Source organism: Miscanthus floridulus, chromosome 5 (assembly GCF_019320115.1).
Source record: "Miscanthus floridulus cultivar M001 chromosome 5, ASM1932011v1, whole genome shotgun sequence".
Taxonomy (NCBI): Eukaryota; Viridiplantae; Streptophyta; class Magnoliopsida; order Poales; family Poaceae; genus Miscanthus; species Miscanthus floridulus.
Window position 1 is genome coordinate 88654096 of NC_089584.1, and position 16927 is coordinate 88671022.

The 16927-nt window shown below is 44.8% G+C and overlaps 2 protein-coding genes and 1 non-coding gene across 3 annotated transcripts; all 3 read right to left on the reverse strand.

Moving 5' to 3' along the window:
* Positions 1 to 379: 379 nt before the first annotated feature.
* On the reverse strand, positions 380 to 1317 carry LOC136452550 (uncharacterized). Its single transcript, XM_066453158.1, has one exon. The coding sequence runs from the start codon at positions 1206 to 1208 to the stop codon at positions 402 to 404; it is 807 nt and encodes a 268-aa protein (XP_066309255.1). The 5' UTR covers positions 1209 to 1317; the 3' UTR covers positions 380 to 401.
* Positions 1318 to 11736: 10419 nt separating this feature from the next.
* On the reverse strand, positions 11737 to 11809 carry TRNAR-CCU (transfer RNA arginine (anticodon CCU)). Its single transcript has one exon. It is a non-coding gene; the product is annotated as a tRNA-Arg (tRNA).
* Positions 11810 to 13919: 2110 nt separating this feature from the next.
* On the reverse strand, positions 13920 to 14639 carry LOC136452551 (uncharacterized). Its single transcript, XM_066453159.1, has 2 exons — positions 14481 to 14639; positions 13920 to 14381 (listed from the first exon to the last, which is right to left on the reverse strand). The coding sequence occupies exons 1-2, from the start codon at positions 14568 to 14570 to the stop codon at positions 14079 to 14081; spliced, it is 393 nt and encodes a 130-aa protein (XP_066309256.1). The 5' UTR covers positions 14571 to 14639; the 3' UTR covers positions 13920 to 14078.
* Positions 14640 to 16927: the final 2288 nt, after the last annotated feature.

Below are 16927 nucleotides of genomic sequence, written 5' to 3' on the forward strand. Positions count from 1 at the left end.
TCGCCGCACCAGTAGCTTAATTAGGCGATCATATCCACGTATCGTCTCGCGTCTGGGACATGTATTGTACGGTGTCAATCATCGCTAGATGATCCTAATTATACGCCTAAGAAAATGCATAGAAGCGTTGGGAGCCACGCTCAGCGTTGAGAGGAGCTTAGCCAAAAGTCGAAGACAAAAAAAAAAACGCCTTCGGAAACTTCAGATGCGGACATACGGCGGTGAAGAACGAAACACAGAGCACAAAACTTGTTCATTAAACAAAGCACAGTTGGCTGTTGTTGGCCCCTGCTGTTCTCTTCTCTCTCGATCCTTTCATACTCATCGCTCTTATTTGCAGGAGCGGCGGCGAGCAGCCTGGGTTCACTGGTGGGTGGCTGCGGCGTTGCTCGATCACGCGCTCACTTCACGGCCACCGCCGCAGCAGCGCCGGCGATCTTCCTCGGGCCGTCTTCCCCGCCGCCGCCGGCGGCGGCGGCAGCAGCGCGGGCGATGACCATGGACTCCTCGCGGTGGAACCACGTCTGTTGCTTCGCGATGAACGCCTCCACCGCCTGCCGGAACGCCTCTGCGTCGTCCGTCCCAAGCTCCTTCGCCGCCGCCGACCGCCGCCTGCCATTCTCCAACTTGGCACGTCGCAGCTCCGGCGACGCTGCACTCGTCGTGCTCGAACGGTCTGCTGCTGCTGCTGCGCCGCCGCTGGTCGTCTTCTCCGACATGGTGCGCCGCGGGGGCTGGGCGCGCACCGTCTTGACGTGCACCGCCTGCTTGTCCTCGAACACCGGTGCCTCCTCCGGCGGCGGCGCCTGCTCCCCGGAGCCGGGCTCCGCCTCGGTGATCGGCGGCAGCGCCTGCAGCGGCGGGTCCTCCAGGAACGCGAGGAACGGGTGTTGTTGGGGGGCGTCGCCGTTGGAGCTCGGCGAGCCGGAAGGGTCCGCGAACGTCGGCGGCGAGAGTGAGGCTGCGTCGCGGGGGAAGAACGTGGCGAGGAGGATCACGATGACGTGGACGGCGAGGAAGCAGAGGCGCGGTGGGACGAGGAAGGACGCGGCGAAGCGGAGGATGCACGGGGCCGCGGCGGCAGCCCAGGGGAACTCGGCCAAGGCGCGGAGGAGGACGACCAAGCCAACGACCTGCGCCGCGTATACGAGTCCGCTCGCCACCACGCGGGAGCGGGACTGCGCGGCCCTGGCGTCGGCGGCAGCCATCGATCGCAGTCGCAGTCTCGCAGAGGCCCTTTTGGCGGTGGGGTTTGGGAAGGCACAGTCTGCAGTGCTACTCTGCGTGAGCCAGTGGGTTTAGGTGAGTGTGAGGGCTGGTAGCCTGGTGGGGTAGCGCCAGTTTGGGCTGTATGGATTGATGATATAGCCTCTTCGTTTCGAGGAATCGAGATGAATATAGAGACATTTATAGGAGAAAAACACGGTTTTGAATAAAAAAAAGAAGCGGATCAAGTCAGATTTAAAGGCACGCGAACGGGGCCATAGCTAGGTGCCGTTCAAGAAAAAAATCAAGGAACTTCCTCATTTTTCAGTTATTATTAAATACATTTTATTTTGTTTACTAGCAATAAAGTGTTAGGGGGCTATGTCGCGCACCGTTCTTTTAAGGGGTGCCGTGACGTATTACGTTACGAACTATCGTCACGAGGCGGGCTGAAGCGCGATATAGATATATGCGGAAGAAAGAATTTATTACACGCCAACATTGCGGCGTAGCGATAGATGAGTAATCTTCTGCTTCCAAGAGGAACCGCGCAAGGCTTGAACGCCAACTAAAAGGATGCCAAAACCATCGTCACGTCATCTAGACCGGTGCGATAGTAGGGTAAAGCAATGATGTCTCTCTGGAGTAGCCGCAAAACGAAAGAGATATTTATGGCGTTTCGGACGACACTGCTTAGTAACGCACAAGTCATTGGTGGTGTCACGCAACATGACCGATGGATTTTGTGGCTTAGGCAATGCTTGGGTGGTTTTTCATCTACTACCCCTCCATCGGTCCTAAATTATAAGACGTTTTAAATTTTATAGATACATTATTTTTATTATTTATCTAGACAAAAGCTATGTATCCTAAAAAAAATCAATACATCCTAAATTTAATTAGAATGAGCAAGTACATGTGGAGTATAACGGGTGTCTATAGCCTTAGGGTACAGAATCGAGAGACAACAAAACATAATAAGTTTAACCAGAGCGGTTATATATGTCACAAGTAGTCAAATCTCCTACGACTAAACAGAACAAAGTGTTGATACCGTTTTGGTGCGATAATTATCTTGGTTCGTTCGTCTGCCACCCCATACGATCGATCCCACCTCCCACGCTGTCCAACGGGCGAGCGAGAAAAGAAAAGGCGTGATAGAAAAAGAAACTATCATCCCTGCGATCCCCGTCTGCTTTGAAGGAAACAAATCGATCACCTGAGGCCACATGCATGGAAGGAAACAATAATCATGCATGAAACAATAATCATGCATGGAAGGAAACATCAGTGGTGCCAAATAAAATATGTACATGTTATACATGGTGAGACTGGTGAACCTTCTGTAATTTCCTAAACGAATATTCCCACCATTAGTATATAGGTCAATTCCTCTGCGTTTCTTCGTGCTCCCATTAGCGTATAATATGAAAGTATTGTTGTGTTCATCACCACTTTCAGTTGACTACTCCCATTAGCATATACTTCATCTACCTCAAAATATAAGTCGTTATGGGATACGTGCAGGTCAAACTTTCTTAACTTTGACTAGATTTGTAAAAAATACGTGCAATATTTATATCTCCAAATAAGTTTATTATAAAATATGTTCAATGTTCTATGTAATGATACTAATTATGTATTATAAATATTAATATTCTTTTATATATAATTGATCGAAGTTAAAAAAAATTAACTTCTCGGGAAGCGAGAATGAATTCTATTTTGAGACAGATGAAGTATATGAAAGCAGTGTTGAAAATATTTTAACAATCAAGTTCATCTGTGTCTGATTGGTAAGCTTAGACATCATAATGGCATAAAAATTTCGACTCTCATGAACACCCTCATGTATCAGTGCAAAGCATCCCAATCCTATAGCATACATAAATGGCAACCTTAAAGTTATGATATTTTCAAAGGGTGGACAATAGAGACCATCTTAGACGTTCTGACATTAGAGTATATACGTGCAGACACATAGACATGGTGGTACAAGTGAACAGCCAGCAGAAGTCAAGAGTCGGGGGTGTTTGGATCCTAGGACTAAACTTTAGTCCCTGTCACATTGAATTTTTAGATATCAATTAGGAGGACGAAACATGAGCTAATTATAAAATTAATCACATAAGTTGTGGTTAATTCGTTTGCCAGCGCCGTGTGCAGGATGGTATGGAGATGTGGTGGAACTTATTCGTGGATTTGTTAGCGCATGAAAGAAATGGATATCGGAAATCTCTTTCTGCCAGTATAAAAATGATCTTAGCCGCATCATGGAAAAGATCTATACAGTAGAGTTTGTGAGCCGCGACGCCACGCTCTCTGTGACTGTGTAAATTTCATGAACTTAGCTTTTTAGATTAAATGTCACTTTAACGTCGGTCATATACTTTTATAGTATTGTTATCTTATCATGCGATCCGTGTGTTTTTAGTATAAAAGTTTAGCTGTCTCGTAGCAATGCACGGGCACGAATCTATTTGCATATATACTCGAACCTGTGTGTACATAGTTATATGGAGATGCAGCGAAACTTATTCATGGATTTATTGACGCATGAAAGAAATGGATATCGTAGAATTCTTTTTACCGATATAAAATATTATCTTAGCCGTATCACGAAAAAGTCTATACAGTAGAGTTGGTGAGCCTACGACGTTCGCGCTCTTCATGACTGTGTTAATTTCACGAACTTTGCTTTTTAAATTAAATGTCACTTTGACGTCGGTATTTAATTTAACAGTATTGTTATCTTATCGTATGATCCGTGTATTTTTAGTATAAAAGATTTAGTTGTTCCGTAGCAACGCACGAACACGCTTCCTAGTGTTAGTAAAGCCTATAATAGGGATGGACTGTCGGCGGAAACCAACAACAATGCAGCTTTTTAGAATGTTTGTTTGTGTTTACTTTGGAGATCCGGGTGGACCAACCGAAAACGACCTCGATCGTGCTCCGATCCTACGAGACTATCCATGATGTTGGGAGTGTGTTCTCATTTCTGAAAGAAGTGTTCATGTGATGGGCCAGGGACATACACAAATACCTTTGGGTAGTTATAAGTGGTTTCCCAATATATCTTAGACATTTTCCCGCTGCTTTCGGTCCATTCATTTGCTCATCGTCGTCCCTTTGCAGCCTATGCTTACCAAATCAATAGGCAAACTTTTGCACTTTTGCTGCATCGTTGTGTCTACACCTGGCTAAGGCTGGATAACGAGCTGGCTCGGCTCGGCTCATTCTGGCTCGTTAAGATAACGAGCTGGCTCGGTTCAGCTCGTTGTCCTAACGAGCCAGAAAGCCAACTCGGATTGGCTTGTTAAAAGCTCGAGCTGGCTTGTTAAGCTCGCGAGCTAGGTATAAAAAATACATAAAATATAATATTTGCATTTATCTAAAGTTTGAGAATAATAATAATATAAAAGAAATGCATCTAGACCAGTTACCAGTCAATTTATAGGGTCTAGACTAGTTACCAGTCAATTGTAAAGTGCAAGATATGAAGTAATACAAAAACTAATATAAGTTTTGATACTTTTTTTTTGGAAGTTGACTCGTTTAACTCGCGAGCGGCTCGTGAGCTGGCTCGAGTTGGCTCGTTATAGCTAACGAGCTAAAATTTTGGCTCGGCTCGGCTCGTTATCATAACGAGCCGAGCCAAGTCGAGCCAGCCGCGAGCCGAGCGAGCTAACGAGCTTCGAGTTTTTCGTCCAGCCTTACACCTGGCTTAACTGACACTTGGTGCTGTTAATACTAGAGTAAAGCTATAATGTACATCTAATAAGCCACTGAATTAATTTATATACCTGCTCTTAACATTCCAGTACCTATCATTTAGCTAGCTCAGACAGAACTCAGAACCAAGCACAATAACGACCGAGGCCCCGTTCGTTTTAGTGAAAAAAACAAGCTGAAACATTGTTCCGGCTGATTTGTTGTGAGAGAAAAAATATTATTCCGCCTGAAAAGAAAATAAACTGAAAAGTACGGATTATAAACAGAGCCTGAATTTAGTGATATGCTATATTAATTACTAGACCCTTTTTTTTCTAATAGAGCATTAGTAGTGATAGCCTGATCCCTTTATCCACAACTAGCAGTATGGATGGATCATCATGTCAAAATGTTTCTTTCCAGGTGAGGAGCCCAAGAAAGAAAACCGAAAAGCTCCCTCGCGACCACATGCACGCAGCAGCTGACAGGCACTCACAACAGCTGCTGCTTGGGGGCATCGGCATCGGCATCGGCATCGGCCATCGGCACTCGGCACGGCAGAGCACCACACCGCACCTGCACGAGCACCTCCTGATGAGCCCCCACCCACCACTGACCGCTTCTCACTCCGTCCGTAGAGGTAGAGCTACTAGAAGCCGTGTAGTGTCCGCTTCTCACTCCGGCCGTGCAGTCTGCGTGGAAAGCCTTAGGGCCTGTTCGGTTCCCGGCGATTCACGTCCGGGAACCATTCTGGCTAGGATCGCTTATTTCATTTGTATACATCGGACTTCACCGAGAATCATTCCGGACAGGAATAACTGCAAACGAACGGGCCCTTAAGAGAGTCCGCCAGTGCGGCCCGGCGGCCACGGCCAGGGGACGACGAGACGGCCGGCCGGTTTTATGCAAGGCGCACGGATTCTCAGGTGCTGCTGCTTCCATGGGTCATGGCCCTGCTGCCTCTGGGCTCTGGGCTCGCTCGCCGGCCTGACCGGTGTCAGCGAGGCAGGCAGTGCCTGCTGCACGTTGTGAATCTTGGTCGCATGGAGATCCCCGCGCGTGATTCGAATCCATCCGCCACGGGACCCGCCGTGTCCGGACCCGGAGTCGGAGAGGTTGCAGCACTGCGTTGCATTGCACGGGGAGGCATTTTATTTCATTTCACGTTAGTAAATTCATTCAAACACCACTCCTGAAGCCCCTGCTGACTGCCGCCATTAATAATCCGTGCCTGGCTGGCTGCAGCTCGCGCGCCAGGTTTTTGTTTTTTTTATTATAGAAATACTATAAAACGTATATGTGTTTTAGCATAAAAAACACATGGATTTTCTCGATCTCTCCCTCTCTCTTTTCAACTGTGGGCAGTCGTGGTCCGTCGGTTTGCTGCGTCGCGTCTGTTGTGGTCGTGTCGTGGTCCGTCAGTCCGATGCATCGTGTCTGCTGTAGTTGTGGCCTCTCGCTCCGATCAGACCTGGACGCGATTTGTCCTCTTGTCCTTACATAAAAAAAATTATTTCTTATGATATGTAGATCTGTGGATCTGTGAACTTGTGATTTGTGATTATTTGAAGGTAGAAAAAAGTTGAAGGTAGAAGAAGGATGGAGATTGTTGAATCTTAATTTTATAATGTAAAAAATCAATAAAACATGAGTAGACAGACTTTTATTAAGGGCGGACGGGAGTACGGGACGAGCACGAGCGAATGAAACGACGACGGGAAATCATGGATGGGCATCAGTCATCGCAGCCCATAGGGTCTCTTTTTTCTCTTCTTCAGGTAACGTGGAAGCGAGCGCCGCGGTGTCCCGCCGATAATCGCTGCGGTGGAGTACGGTCGCGTAGGGATCGATGCAAATGCAGTGCAGCCGTGCATGTGCAGGTGCAGGCGTGCAGCAGAGACACCGAGCCACGGGTCCCAGGGGCCAGGGCCAGCGCGTTGCTTCGGCGCTGATGTTTAGGATGCAAGGACGGTGCTCGAGGGTCGAGGCCACCAAATCAGGGCACTCCGATGCTTGTCGCCGTGCGGTCACTTCACTCCTCCCATCCAAATATCCCCAGTTCACTTTACCTTATTCAGACTCTCACGGCATTTAGCGTATGCATCGGCGTAAGCTAAATTTTAAACTCTCATAATATTTAGCGTAAATATTAACGTAAGCTAAATTTCAGCATCAACTAACAGGGTTCATGTGCCAAATACTACAACCAGATTAAACACGAGCCTGGAAAGTTTGATCGAGACCACAGGACGATCGGACGGGTTGCCGTCGTTTGGACTCTTTTTAAGGGCATGCTTTGTGTTGTGCCTCAAGTACCGTGCTCCACATTTTTATATTCCGTGGTGGTCAAAGCCGCCAGGCAGTCAAACTATTCTTTTCTTCGGCTAGTAGGAGTAGGACTTTAGGAGAAACGTCGCTTATCCCTCTCGTTTAGCACAGGGCACTCTTGATTCCAGGGTTACTATTGCCTGGCTAGTTAACTGTAAATAAGTAGGAAAACATATGCCACAACTAAGAGCGTGTTCAACTCTTGTTAGACTTTGCTCACCTTGTTGGACGATGGTAGTTGGCAGGATGGAAAAGAAAAAAAAACAATAGAGCTAGCGTCCAGACATCTGGATGGACGCCCGCGCCTGCTCTGTGTCGTATGCCCCGCCCGCTCCGTTTCCCACAGAACACGCCAAATCACAGCATGGCTAGGCAGTGGGAAAGGATACCACCTCCGTGCATACCGCACTGCGGCTGTATGCGTGCGCTTTTTTATTCCACCGTCCGTTCCCAGCCCCTGCCCTGGCGTGTGCGTGTCGACTGCCGACTGCGTCGTCGAGGAAGAAGGCCATGCGTGGGACCGCCAACGCGTGCTCCATTTCGCGCGCGCACACAGGAATCCACGCGCCCCTCCGAAACGTAGCTCTGAAATATGAAACATTCAACATGAAACAAATGCAATATACGTCTAAAATAACTGAAACATTTGAAACATGTACTTGCAATATATGTGTGAAGCATATGCAACATCTAGATAAAACACTTGCAACATACATCTAAAATAGATACATTTTTATATACGTATTGCAACATCTAGATGTGTTTTTGCAACATCCAGGTAAACAACTTACGACATTCATCTCAAACAATTGAAACACTTGGAATACACCCTTGCAACATGTGGTTGCAACGCAATGTCACCTTGCTGCTTGGGCGGATGGATACTCATCGTTGCGGAGCTCGATGACATCATAGAGCTCGCTGGTGGGGCAAAGCTCATCGGCACGGCCGCGCGCAACCTCTGCCCCGTTGTTCCGCATCGAAGTCATCGACGACGAGGCCTGGCGTGTAGCACCCGCACAGGCGTTGTCACGCTCCCTCTTGCCCTGCGGTGAGCGCGTTGCTGGTCGTCTACGCCGCTGCTTGCCTCGATTCGGGGGCGAGGGAGGTACTGAGGTGAGAGCGTATCGAAGTGAGAGGGAGGAGCTGGTGTTGGGCTCCTGGGAGCGGGCTGTGTCGTCGGGCTCAGAACAAATGGATAAGAACGATTCGGTTGAGCTCAGAACAAATGGATAAGAACGATTCTGTGGGAAGCAACGTCCGTTCGTCCTGACGCTTGGGCTATATTATTATCGGAAAATTATCCTGTTGAGCAAACAAATCCTTTATCTTTCCATTGACAAAAAAAGAATATATCCTTATCACTAAAAAAGAGCAAAATCGGTTTCTCCTCCATTGGCAGGTCAGCTACAAACACCTCAGCGCTTGCCTTGCACCTCTTATTTGCACAAGGTGAGTGTAGTCAAGATGCAAACATTATTAACTTATGAGTCTGGGTGGAACTGCTCCATTCTACCAAAGACAACTTCATTCAACAGTTGGCATTTCACCATGGAGCAAATGCAGCGGATTGGCTTCCATCTCAGCTCCAGCTCTAGGAATTGGAGATTTTGGCGAGAACGGGCGTTTTATGCCCCTGGAATGTTGTATGATATAGGTGTTTTGACATATCTAGTTTGTGTGAGTGTTTGGTATTATTCAAAACGCATTATAATAGTTCCATTATTATGTAGTTAAAAACATTTAGTTACAATGTTTAACACCCAAAATTTTGTAAGTCCACATCTCTATCATATACAAAGTATAATGTATAACTAAAAAACACTATGCATGCTAAACTAAGCTAAAATAAATAAATAAGCATCAAATATGAGATTCGAACAAAATACTAAGAGACAGTTTGGATCACGGGACTAAAGTTTTGTCCATAGTTGGATTATAGGCTAGACGTGGACTAATTAAAATTTACTTTTTTCTAATGAGTTCTACTCATCAATTAGTTTTTGTTAGATCATGATTAGTTCATGTTTAGACCTCCTATTTGGCTTCCAAAACATAGACTAAAGTTTGGTTTAGTCCATCCAAACACCCCGCTAACTATAACTGAGGCATACTGACTAACCAAGGGATATCCAGCCTGTTCGCTTGTTGGTTTCAGTCAGGGCTTATCAGCCAGCCAACAGTGTTTTTCTCTCACAACAAACCAGCACCAGCCGAGCTTATGAGCCCAAAAACCAACAAGCGAACCGGCTGATCATCTTAACATTTCCCTAGAAAGTGTAAAATCTATTCTCTCTCTCTCTCTCTCTCTCTCTCTCTCTCTCATATGGGATTGATTACTCACTTCCAAAAACAACATGCTGTTTGCTCCTAATTATGTGTCAGCTATTGTTGTTCTCGCCGCTAGTCTGTGTGGGCATTCCAGCCGTAATTTTCTCTTCTTACCTTCTTTGTACCTTTCTCGGTCCAGTTCGATCGTTTTGTAAGACTGTGTCTCCTTAATGAAAATCGTGATCAACACATTAAAAAAAACATATATCGATGAATATGACATGCTTGCCTTTTCAACTAAACGGGTCATAAAAAATGAAGAGTCAAACAATAAATTCTTGCCCAACGACAAAAATACTAAGAATGCTACAATGCTCGTTCTAATAAAGAAGAAAGGAAGGAAGGAAGGTTCTAAATAAAGAAGAAAGAAGGTTCGAAAGCTTAAGATTCGTTCTAAGCCTTGTTCATCCTTTCTTTCAAGAAAGCATAAGATCGGTCAATTGATATCCTAATAATGCCCAAACAAATGCAGGCGAAACGGGTGCCTCTTGGTCTGAGATACCATATGAACAAATAAGACTGCGTGCTTGTATATTTATGTGCTGCTTGCGCACGTTAGGCGTGTCCCTGCTTTGCAGGGGATCTTTGGGAACATCAAAAGCAGAACCACCTTAATTTTGGCCCTAACATGAGCTCAGTAAAGAACAGGAGCATCCGCCAAAAAGAAAAGCGAAGAACCACTACTCCTTAATTTTACAAATATTCGACTTAGTTCGCTGGTTGGTTTCTGGGCTGATAAGCTCGGCTGGTGCTGGTTTGTTGCGAGAGAAAAACACTGTTGGCTGCCTGATAAATCCTGGCTGAAACCAACAAACGAACATGCTAATTGCCTGATCATAGAGAAAACAATCTTATCTCGCGTACCAAAGTAGGCTCCTAAGTTCGGTACCATGTTGAAATATTAAAAAAAAACATAATGACTTAGTTATAGCCTCGTGATTACCCCTTTTCATCAGCGCCACTCTTTCGTCAAAGCAAGTTTTCTGCTTTTTTTTACTCAAAAAAAAAGAATGCAAACGCACCTTTTAGTTCGTCATTAGTTTAATGAAGGCAATGTGTATCACTCTATCTATATGTATAAAAGGTAACAAGAGGTCAATCATATTCTCAATCTTATATAAGGAAAAAAAACTCAAAAACTTAAATTTTACTACAAAGATGGGACGTCTTCTTCTTGTTGCCTTGCCTTTTTTCTGTTTGGAAAAGAAACGATGTTTGTGAACATCTGGACAAATGGGACGTGGGAAATCAAACTTTTTGAACCAAACTGAGAACAGGAGAGATGCAAACTAAAGAAAAGCAAAGTATTTCATTTTTTCTTTTTGGAAAAGAAACGTTGTTCGTGAACAGCTTTGTCGTACCTAGACAAATGAGACGTGGTAAATTAAACTTTTTGAACTAAATTGAGAACAAGAGAGATGTAAACTAAAAATAAGCGATGCTTTTTTTTCTTTTTGGAAAAGAAGAAACATTGTTTGTGAATAGCTTCGTTGTCCCTAGAAAATAAGACGTGGTGAGGGGTGAAACTAGCCGAAAGAATTGACGGGGTCTTTAAAAAACGCGGACTACGGAGGGATAATTGTCGGGGTCTTTAACATTATAGGTTGGGATCATTAGTGTTGTCAACAATGCAAAGCAGTAAATTTTCATTGATTTTGGCAAAATTAACTGGGGTTGGCTGACCCTGACAAAGGCGCCTAGCAGTAACTTTATAACCAAACTGAGAATATGAGAGATGCAAAATAAAGAAAACAAGTATAAACAGCCAAAATTAGACTTTTTTAACCAAAGACTAGACAGGAGAGATGCAAAGCTAAAAAGAAACAAAATATGAACAGACGAAATTAAACCAAAATCTATGAAACGGAGTTATATATGGAAAATAAAAAAGCAAATGCAAAAGAAAATAAAAAAGCAAAATGCAACTGTGAAACGGAGGTATGCAAAATTTAAAAAGCAAATGCAAAATAAATAAAAAAAAAGCAAAATGCAAAGGTATGCAAAACTAAAAAAATAAATGCAAAATAAAATAAAAAAGCCAAATGCAACTCTGGAACAGTGGTATGCAAAATTTTAAAAACAATGCAAAATAAAAAAAAATAAAAAAAGCAAAATGCAACTGTGAAACGGAGGTATGCAAAATTTAAAAAGCAAATGCGCGCCAGGTAGGGGTCGAACCTACGGCCTTCTGCTTAGGAAACAGACGCTCTATCCACTGAGCTACAGGCGCTTTAGTCGGCAATAGGTTAGTAAATGATCTTCTATGCAGTAAGATAAAGACGCTATGTTAGGATACATTATTATCAAACCTTTCCATACCCGAACACCCCTAAATTAACTAAAGTGGTGCTAAGATAAAGACGCTATGTTAGGATACATTATTATCAAACCTTTCCATACCCGAACACCCCTAAATTAACTAAAGTGGTGCTTAAATTCAGTGAGTAAAGTTTAGAGATGACACGTCGGGGTGTCACATGGGAGTGTTCAGATAATAATAATAAAACAAATTACAGAAGTCCTCACTAATCCGTGAGACAAAATTATTAAGCCTAATTAATCCGTCATTAGCAAATGTTCATTGTAGCACCACATTGTCAAATCATGAACTAATTAGGCTTAAAAAATTCGTCTCGCAAATTAGTCGTAATCTGTGCAATTAGCTATTTTTTAGTCTATATTTAATACTCCATGCATGTGTCCAAACATCCGATGTGAGAGAGTAAACTTTAGGGGAAGGAACTAAACAAGGCCTAAATACCTATATATAAGTTTGAAGTAACTGTGAACCTTTGCAGATCTCTTGTACCAGCAGCAATCCGCTTATAAGTTGTGACAAGAACTTCTAGTTGACTCTAAACTTTTTTCAATGGATATGTCTCGTGAAAAAATTTCACGAACAATTCGATGAAATCCATTTAGTAATTCCATAAATTACCATTAAATGTGTCCGACAATTCGGTATATAAGTATTAAATAACACAATAAATTCAAAATTCAACAATCAATTACAAGGCTTATATAGATTACAATAGAAATAGTTCAAACACCATACTAATAATTTAAAATATACATAAAAGCTTAGATACCAAATAAGATTGCAAATCGGGCTCCCTTTCTAAGGGTCATGAAGTCTTGATTATGTCATCTTCATACGCTTCATAGAAACTCCCTAATTCGTACTATCTACAGCTTTTTCTACATCAATTGAGTTAATTTGGGGGTACATGTTGTTTTTTCATATGTGCATGAGAAATCTAATTTTGAGTATTCAAATTTGAATATGGTACAAATATTAAATGTCCAAATTCATACATGAGGTTAGCCAAGCCATCTAGTATTTTAACCTCTCCCAGATATCAGAAAATATCGGGTTCTATTTTCGTACCAGTTGCTCCCTCGCCGCCCGTTGCAATGTTCTTTCTGAACACGGAGATCAGACCGCGGCGTCCCTGCACTATGCAACGGCAGTGACGGCACAGAAGCACTACTCAGGGCTCCGATAATTTGGAGGCAACCTATGTTTAGAGGGCCGCATCTATATTTTGTTGCCGGTCGGTTGATTGATGGATGGATCGGTTCCGAGTAGTCTTGGGCTCTCGTGCTGAAAACAACTCAACTGGAGTAGGAGTCGGTGGGCGACACACAAGCGCTGCAGGCTGTACCCTCGCGACTCGCGAGTTCCTGTTCCTGTTCCTGTTCCTGTTCCTGTTCCTGTCCGAGGTTGCCTTTCTTCCTCTTCGTATCCACATGCCCGCTCCAAAGATGGCCGGACTACTGCGGGTGGCACCAAAGGCCTCAGAAAGGACGATGAATAGTGCAAGTGCACAGCAAGTGAAACGCAGGGATTTTATGGGAATCGTACAGAAATTTCGTAGCAGCCCATTCATTTTTCACATAAAAAATGCAGTAAACACGAAAATTTCCTCCAATCTTGGAGGCCTAAGTCGAGCAAAGGTTGGGCCGTGTCCTGTGCTAGGTCCCCCTTTTGGATCCAGCCCGTTTTGATGTTAGTCGTGTGGGCTGAATCCATTCCTTTGTCTTCCGAATAGTTATGTCATGGCAACATGTGTAAAAGGGACACGAAAGGTGTCGCTCTTGCTCACCACGCAAATTGGCAGAACCTGGCTGGAGAAAACTATGACTCCGAAATTGGATCCCCTCTAGCAACCGGAGGCTAGTTTGATCAAACAGTAGGCGGTCTAGGCAGACGACTCGTAGACGGGAAAGACTCCTGGTAAGTAAGACATATCTATTTCCTCGAGCCATCAGGATCATTTGCTTGTTTGCTCAATTGTGCATTGCAGAAGCATTACACTACTAGTAGTAGGAGTACCTCGTAAAGTCGTAATAATGGCATATTTCCATTCCGAACATTAACCGAACAACAAGAGGGCACTGCAAGTCTCAATTCCAGGAAACAAAAGATAAACAGCACCGGTGACCGCGCACGCACCGGTGATGAGGAAGAAGACGGGAGCCAATTTCGTGGATCACAATCAGTTGTCCCCCTCGGGCTCGAACTCCGGGTCGCCGTCCGGGTGCATCTCCCTCCACTGGTCCTCGGGCCAGTACTCCTTGACGTGGCCCCACTTCTTGCGGAACTTCTCGATCTGGCTGTCCATCACCACCAGCGCCGAGGTGTCGCCGACGTAGTAGGGGTGGTTCCCGGACCACACGTCCACCGTGTACTCCGGCTTGGTGCCCCCCGTCACCAGCACCAGCTCGCCGTTGCAGTACACCTTCGCGTCCTCGTAGATCTCCGGGTGCAGCCCCTTCTTGCGCATCGAGCACCGCATCCCCTGCACCAGAGGGCACCGCCGACCAGGTTTCGGTCTCAGTAATTAGGGTCCGAGCAGGAAAATGCGAGAGGGAGGGCCGGTGTGTGCGAGCGTGCGTACCTGGGAGGGGACGACGGAGCGTAGGGTGCGGGCGGTGGTCCTCGCGGCGGCGGGGGTGGGGAGGAAAGAGGTGGAGAGGGAGAGCGTCATGGCGGATGATGACGGCCTTGGCTTCGCCTGCTTCTGTTCTTTCCTTCCTCTTATCTATCGCCTCGCTGATGTTATCCTCTGGTGCTCGTCGATTCTCTCTTCTTATTGGGCTCCATATTTTCCATTAAAGTCTGTGGTTTGCTTTGGGCTACGTGGGAAATGCGACGGCCCATGAAAATTCCAGTGCCTAATTTCTCCTCCATTTATTTCCAGTTTAGTTTTCCTCAAAAAAAATTACAGTTTAGTTTTTCTATTAGCAGCGGCCAACTACCAAAGTCCAAAGGGGTATAGAGATTAAGATTTTTATTTATAGAAACATTTCGGGTCTAGATTCTCTAAAAAAACGTTTGTAAGGTCCTAGTGACTAAAGGAGGTGAATAGCCTATTAAAAATTTCTACAACAACACTAAGATAATTGATTAGTCAATAAGATAGCGAAGCGAATTTTGCGCTAGTACTATACTTGGAGTTGCAAGCCAGCTACCCAATTCTATTTTCTATGATCTCTAGTATATCACAAAAAAGTTATGTCACTAATATACAACTAGGTGATCAATCTATTGAGAGTAATACAATTAAATGATACACTATCTAGTCTTAACTACCACTAGCTCTATCAAGTGAATGTATAATGAAATACAAGAGAGTGGTAAAGAGGTATACCGTCGTGGCAAGTGACCAATGAGTGAATACCAATGAATACCAAGGAGACAATCAAGACACAATGATTTTTCTTCCGAGGTTCACTTGCTTGCCGGCAAGCTAGTCCCCGTTGTGGCGATTCACTCACTTGGAGGTTCACGCGCTCATTGGCATCACATGCCAAACCCTCAATAGGGTGCCACACGACCAACACAAGATAAGGATCACACAAGCCACGAGCAATTTACTAGAGTACATTTTGGCTCTCCACCAGAAAAAGGTTAAGAACCCCTCACAATCGTCACGATTGGAGCCGAAGACAATCACCAACCTCCGCTCGGTTATCCTCGCTGCTCTAAGCCGTCTAGGTGGCGGCAACCACCAAGAGTAACAAGCGAATCCCGCAGCGAAACACGAACACCAAGTGCCTCTAGATGCAAACACTCAAGCAATGCACTTGGATTATCTTCTAATCTCACAAAGATGATGAATCAATGATGGAGATAAGTGGGAGGGCTTTGGCTAAGCTCACAAGGTTACTATGTCAATGCAAAATGGCCAAGAGAGCCAGCTAGAGCCGGCCAAATGATATTTATAAATACCCCCAAATAATAGAGCCGTTGGCTCAATTATTGGACTGACTGTGAGACGACCGGACGCGTCGGTCAGATCGACCGGATGCACCCTGCCAGCATCTGGTCGCCCTACGCCGTCCATGTGTTGCTCTGTGTTCAACCGAAGTCGTCCGATCTCAACGGTAACTTCACGCACCAACGGTCACATGACGACCGGACGTAGCACAACGAGGATGACCAGATGCTCTAACACCTGAGTCCAGTCGTTTCCAGAGAGCTCCTCGAGCCTCTATTTTGCGACCGAGCGCGTCCGCTTCTACATGACCGAACGCAGACCAGCGTCCAATCAGATCTGCACCCGCGCGCCAACTTCAGCACCGCCTACGTCATCGTATGTCACCCTGACCGGACGTGGACACTGTGCATCCGGTTACTTCTTCGCCCAACGTCCGGTCACTTGACCGAAACCGCGCGCTATCTATTGTCACTGACCAGACGTGCCGGTCCTATCGAGCCCAGCGTCCGGTCACACACAGTGACACCTTCTCGCCTCCGTTTCTTCACCAACTTCTTCTCCTTTGTAAATATGCCAACACTACCAAGTATACACCTTGTGCACATGTGTTAACATATTTTCACAAAATGTTTTCAAGGGTGTTAGCACTCCACTAGATCATAAACGCATATGCAATGAGTTAGAGCATCTAGTGGCACTTTGATAACCGCATTTCGATACAAGTTTTACCCCTCTTAATAGTACAGCTATCGATCCTAAATGTGATCACACTCTCTAAGTGTCTCGATCACTAAACCGAAAAGCTCCTATCAATTTCACCTTTGCCTTGAGCCTTTTGTTTTTCCTTCTTCTTTTCCAAGTCTAAGCACTTAATCATCACCATGGCATCACTATCATCAAGTCATGATCTTCATTTGCTTTATCACTTGGAGTAGTGCTACCTATCTTATAATCATATTGATAAACTAGGTTAGCACTTAGGGTTTTATCAATTCACCAAAACCAAATTAGAGCTTTCAATCTCCCTTTTTTTGGTAATTGATGACAACCCTTACACAAAGATATGAAATGAAATTAAATTGAATTCATGTTGCTTGCCCAAGCATATTTATCATGTGTAAAAG